Source organism: Pseudopodoces humilis, chromosome 29, assembly GCF_049639895.1.
Source record: "Pseudopodoces humilis isolate 2021_Gansu_Grassland_sample_001 chromosome 29, ASM4963989v1, whole genome shotgun sequence".
NCBI lineage: Eukaryota > Metazoa > Chordata > Aves > Passeriformes > Paridae > Pseudopodoces > Pseudopodoces humilis.
This window is the reverse complement of record NC_142228.1, coordinates 1,125,084-1,130,941: the sequence shown is the minus strand read 5'-3', so window position 1 is coordinate 1,130,941 and position 5,858 is coordinate 1,125,084. Positions and strand designations below refer to the sequence as shown.

Below are 5,858 nucleotides of genomic sequence, written 5' to 3'. Positions count from 1 at the left end.
TATAGCGAGTTTTTGGTCTTTTTTTAGAATTTTTTCCCTCTTTCTCTCCAATTCGGAGTCTTTGGGACAACGGGAGAGAAACTTTGGGTTTGGAGAGGAGAGAAATTGAAATGAAATAAAAAATAGGAAATCAGAAAGGGAAAACGGGATGGGGGAAAAGAAGAAAAAAAAAAGAATAACAATAAAATAAGGAAAATGAAAGGAAGAAAGAATTAAAAAATAAATAAAAGGAAAACGAAGGAGAAAAGTTTGGAAGAGGAGAAAATAATGTTAAAAATAAAGGGAAAAGGGGAAAAGGGGGAAAAAATATAAATAAAAGTAAAACAAAGGAGAAAGTTTGAAAGAGGAGAAAATAATATTAAAAATAAAGGGAAAAGGGGGAAAAAAGAAGAAAAAAGGGGGGAAAAAGGAGGAAAAAAGAGAAAAAAGGGGAGAAAAGGGGAAAAATATAAATAAAAGAAAAACAAAGGAGAAAGTTTGAAAGAGGAGAAAATAATATTAAAAATAAAGGGGAAAAGGGGAAAAAAAGGAGAGGAAAAGGGAGAAAAAAGGGGAGAAAAGGGGAGAAACATAAATAAAAGAAAAACAAAGGAAAAAGTTTGAAAGAGGAGAAAATAATATTAAAAATAAAGGGGAAAAGGGGAAAAAAAAGGAGAAAAAAATGAGGAAAAAAGGAGAAAAAAAGGAGAAAAAAAGGGGAAAAAAGGAGAAAAAAGGGAGAAAAAAGGCTAAAAAAGTGGGGAAAAAGGGGGGAAAAAGGGGGAAAAAAGCAAACTAAAAAGGGGGCGGTGTAGAAATCGCAGTTGGTGTGGGAGAGAGCGAGCTCATTTATTAAAGCCAGCGCTGTTGTCGAGGTAATAGCAGACATAAGGTCCGGCCTTTGTACGCCAGAGTAAACATGACAAATGGGGCCGAGCTCGGCGTGATTAAAGATGAAACGAGGATCCATCTTCGCCAAATCCCGGCGAAAAATCAACCCTTCCCCAGCCCCGCTCGGCGGCTCCGACGGAAATGGGAGCGCGGAGAGTTTTGGAGGAGAGTTTGAAATAATTAGGATAATAATTAATAATAATAATTAATAATAATAATAATAATTAATAATAATAATAATTATAATAATAGGGATTGGAGTTCTGGGGTGTTGGCATCTCTGTGAGTTCGGGTTATAGGGTGGCTGGTCTGTGGGATCTGAGTTTGGGATCCTCTCTGTGGGATTGAGTTTGGGATCATCCTGGTGGGATCGAGTTTGGGATCATCCTGGTGGGATCGAGTCTGGGATCATCCTGGTGGGATCGAGTTTGGGATCATCCTGGTGGGATCGAGTTTGGGATCATCCTTCTTGCAGGGTTTGTGTTTGGGATCATCCTGGTGGGATCGAGTTTGGGATCAACCTTCTTGCAGGGTTTGTGTTTGGGATCCTCTTTGTGGGATCAAGTTTGGGATCCTCCTGGTGGGATTTGTGTCTGGGATCATCCTGGTGGGATCACGTTTGGGATCCTCTTTGTGGGATCAAGTGTGGGATTCTCCTTGCAGGATTTGCATTTGGGATCCTCCTGGTGGGATTTGTACTTAGGATCCTCCTGGTAAGATCGAGTTTAAGATCCTCCTGGTGGGATCTCGTTTCGGATCCTCTTTGTGTGATCAAGTGTGGGATACTCCTGGTGGGATTTGTGTCTGGGATCCTCCAGGTGGGATCGAGTTTGGGATCCTCCTTGCAGGATTTGCATTTGGGATCCTCCTTGTGGGATTTGCGTTTAGGATCCTCCTTGCGTGATCTGCATCTGGGATCCTCCTGGTGGGATCTGCGTTTGGGATCCTCTTTGTGGGACCTGATTTTGGGATCCTCCCGGCGCGATCTGCGCTGGGGATCCTCCCGGTGGGATCTGTGTTTGGCATCCTCCTGGTGGGATTTGCCTTTGGGATCCTCCCGGTGGGATCCGCGCTTGGGATCCTCCCAGTGGGATTTGATTTTGGGATCCTCCCGGTGGGATCTGATTTTGGGATCCTCCCAGTGGGATTTGATTTTGGGATCCTCCCGGTGGGATTTGCCTTTGGGATCCTCCCGGTGGGATCTGATTTTGGGCTCCTCCCTGCGGGATCTGATTTTGGGCTCCTCCCTGCGGGATCTGCAGGGATCCGGCGGCGGATCCGGCGCGGCTCTTGGTGTTGGGTAACTTGTGATCCTTTTTCCACTTCATGCGGCGGTTCTGGAACCAGATCTTGATCTGGCGCTCGGCCAGGCCCAGGGCGTGCGCGATCTCCACGCGGCGCCGGCGCGTCAGGTAGCGGCTGTAGTGGAATTCCTTCTCCAGCTCCAGCACCTGCTGCCGGGTGTAGGCCGTGCGCGAGCGCTTGGGCTCCCCGCCGCAGAAATTGGGGTTCACTGCCGGGGTGGGGGGCGAGGGGGGGATGGAGGGGGGAGAAAAAGGGAGGGGGAGATGGGGAAATGTTAAAAAAAAAAAATTAAAAATTTAAAAAAAAAAAAAAAATGGGAGATGGGGGAATGTTTGAAAAATTAAAAATTAAAAGAAAGGGGGAGATGGGGAAATGTTAAAAAAAGTTTAAAATAAAAGAAGGGGGAGATGGGAAAATTTTAAAAAAAAATAAAAATTAAAAAAAGGGGGAGATGGGGAAATATTTAAAGAAAATTAAAATTAAAAGAAAGGGGGAGATGGGGAAATGTTAAAAAAAATTAAAAATTAAAAAAAGGGGGAGATGGGGAAATATTTAAAGAAAATTAAAATTTAAAAAAAAGGGGAGATAGGGAAATAAAAACAAAATTAAAAATTAAAAAAAAAAGGGAGATGGGGAAATATTAAACAAAATTAAGAAAATTTTAAAAAAGGGGAGATGGGGAAATATTAAACAAAAATTGAAAATAATTGAGAAAAAAGTGTGGGGGAGATGTGGAAATATTTTAAAAAAATTAAAAAATTAAAAGAAGGGGGATGGGAAGATATTAAAAAGAAAATTTAAAGAAATTAAAAAAGAGGGGGGAGAGATGTGGGAATATTTTTTAAAAATTAAAAAAATAAAAAAAGAAGAGGGGGAGATGGGGAAATGTTAAAGAAATAATAAAAGAAAATGGGGAAGATGTGAAAGCACACAAAAAAAAGAATAAAGAATAAAAGAAGTGGGGGGTGGAGGGGGTGGGGGGGAAGATGTGAAAACACAAACCAAAAGGAAATTTTAAAAAAGGGGAAGAAAATATTGAAAACACAGAAAAAAGAGGGGGAAAATATGTGAAAGCACAAAAAAATGGGAAAAAGATGTGAAAACACACACAAAAAATGGAAAAGGGACGAGGGAAAACCGCGCACACACAAAAAAGGGAAAACCCAAGGGGACAATAAATAAAAAAAGGAGGAAAAAGAAAAAGCAGCAGAGTTACAGAGCTGTTCCTTCAATGGGTTCTTCCCCCCCTTAAAAAAATTACAAAAAAAAATCGAAATAAAAGCGTCTCGCCTTCTCTGGAAAGGGGAGATTTGCTTTATTTTCGGAAAAAAAATTAAAATAATACAAAGCAAACCTTCTAAAAATATCCCGATGTGCAAATCTCCGCCTCCATCCCCACGGCTCGGCGTGGATCCCCTTCCCAAGGTTTTCCTAAAGTCCCCCGGCCACGTTTTGAGTGCGGAAATTCGCATTTATGGAGAGGCAGCTGAGCCAGAACATCGCGGATTTATCCCCAAAAGTTCCTTTCCTCCCCCCCCTCCCCACTCCGTGCGCGCTGGGAAAGCGGCGAGAGCGGGAGGTGCTGTTTATTAAATGTTTCCGTTTTCTTTAAAAGTAAAACAAAAAGAGGGAAAAAAAACCAGAAAAGAGGGGAAAAAAAAAAGAGAGAGGGGAAAAAAGAGGGGGAAAAAAAGAGGGGAAAAAAGGGGGGGAAAAAGAGGGCGGAAAAAAGGGAATAAAAAAAAAAAAGAGGGGAAAAAAGGAGATTAAATAAAAAAAAAGGAGGGCAGGGGAGGGGAAAACAGTAAAAATTTACTCAACCCGCCACTTAAATACAAATTACCAAAACATAAAACTTCACTTATGAAGATTCGACGGCCATAAAAATAATAATAAAAAAAAAAAAAAAGGGAGGAGGGGGGGAAGGAGAAAAAATAAAAGAAAAAAAATCAAAGAAAAAATCAAAGAAAAAATAAAAGAAAAAATAAAATAATAAAAAAAAAGAGAGGTAGCCTGCAAGAAATTGGAGGAGGATGGTAACAGAGACTTCAAAGGCACATGGCCAAGCAGAGCAATAAAAATTTATGGAGGATGTAATTATAGCGCTCCGCAAACAGGCGCTCGTAAATCTCCCCCGAATGGTTATTTTACAACCGCCGCAATAAGATTTCTACAAGACTTTGAGGTGCTACTTAAACCATAAAGCGCCGAGACTCTTTTTTTTTTTTTTTTTTTTTCCCCCTCCACTTACCCGTGCTCACGTGCACTTTTTTCATCCAGGGGTAAACCACGGGCTCCTCGCGGGGCTCTCCCGGATTTTGGCTGCAGGATGGGGGCGAGCTGGGGCTGCGGCCCCGCTGCGGCTCCGGGAGGCGGCTCCGCTGCCCGGGCCCGCCGTGGATGTGACCCCGCGGGGACATCCCGGAGCCGGGACAGTAAATCTGCTCCTTGCACGAGGATCGTGGCTCGTACGAGTTGGATTCGTGGTGGAAAGAGTCGTGGCGGTGCCTCTGGTAATATTCCGGCGAGTGGTTGGGGAGGTAATCGCTGTGGGAATATTCCTCGCAGGGTGGGAACTTGGGGTCCACATAGTTGGAGTTGATCAAAAATGAGCTCATGGCCATTAATTTCTTGTCGGGGGTGGGAGGGGAGGGGGGGAATTCGCGCTCGGGGGGGAAGAAAATAATATATATATATATATATATATATGTATGTATCTCTCTCTCTGGCTCTCTGGCTCTCTTTCTCTCCTTAAAATTTATTCCTGTCGTCCCCCCCCGCCCCCCCTGCGCCTCCCTTTCCTCGTTTTCCTGTTTGGCGGAGCCTCCTCCTCACTGTCAAGTGAACAAAGTTGGCTCCATGTGACAGCGCGGGCCAATGGCGAGGGGCACGGCGAGCCCCGGATAAGGGAAGCTGGCCAGGCCGGGCTCTCCCGGGGCCCCCCGGTATCCCCGGGGAGGTCACCGGGGGGTGTCCGCTCCCCCTCCGGTCACCCCGAGCCGCGATCCCCCCTCCCCGGCTCTGCCCATCCCCTCGGGGGTGTGTCCTGGGCTGGGGGACACGCGGTGGGGACGGCAAACACACCCACCCCCCCCCCCCCATCGGAAAGGCGACAAAAAAACACAGAATAATTAGGATTTGAGGTAAAAAATGGGGTTTTTTTCCAAGGGGGTGGCGGCCGTGGGGGGATCTCGGGGGCTGCGAGCCCCCCGCCCCATCCAGCGCAGCTGAGCCGCGACCCCCCCCGAGAGGGGGCTGGGGGTGATGCGGGAGGAGGTGGCAGAGATGGATTGGGCTGCTCGGGGATCGATAAGAAATTCATCAGCTAATTCGGGGTACCCGAGCTCCGAAAATCCCATTTTGGGCCGGCCCGGAGCGCTTTTCCCACGCCGGGAAAAGGAGCCCCGGTCCTCCGAGCCCCAACTCCGGGACTTGATGAGCAATTACAAAAGCCAATTAAGCCGAGTCCTAATGCATCTTCCCCTCGCCCCTCTCGAAATAAAGACGCTTTAAAAGCCACCGCGACCCGGCAGCCTTTGAAAAGCCACCCCCAATTCCCCGAGCCAGACCCCAAACTCTCCGCGGGGAGGAAAGCGCTCGTATCATCAATAATAATAATAATAATAATATATATTAATATTTTTTTGGGGTTGTTTTTGTTTTAATCGATGTCGAGACCTCAC

At 45.5% G+C, this 5,858-nt stretch overlaps 1 protein-coding gene across 1 annotated transcript; it reads right to left on the bottom strand.

Moving 5' to 3' along the window:
* Positions 1-465: 465 nt before the first annotated feature.
* On the bottom strand, positions 466-4,805 carry HOXB4 (homeobox B4). The gene is made up of 2 exons (XM_014262052.2): positions 4,427-4,805; positions 466-2,383 (listed from the first exon to the last, which is right to left on the bottom strand). Exons 1-2 carry the CDS (start codon positions 4,797-4,799, stop codon positions 1,755-1,757), a joined length of 1,002 nt encoding a protein of 333 aa, XP_014117527.2. The 5' UTR covers positions 4,800-4,805; the 3' UTR covers positions 466-1,754.
* Between the last annotated feature and the right edge of the window lie 1,053 nt (positions 4,806-5,858).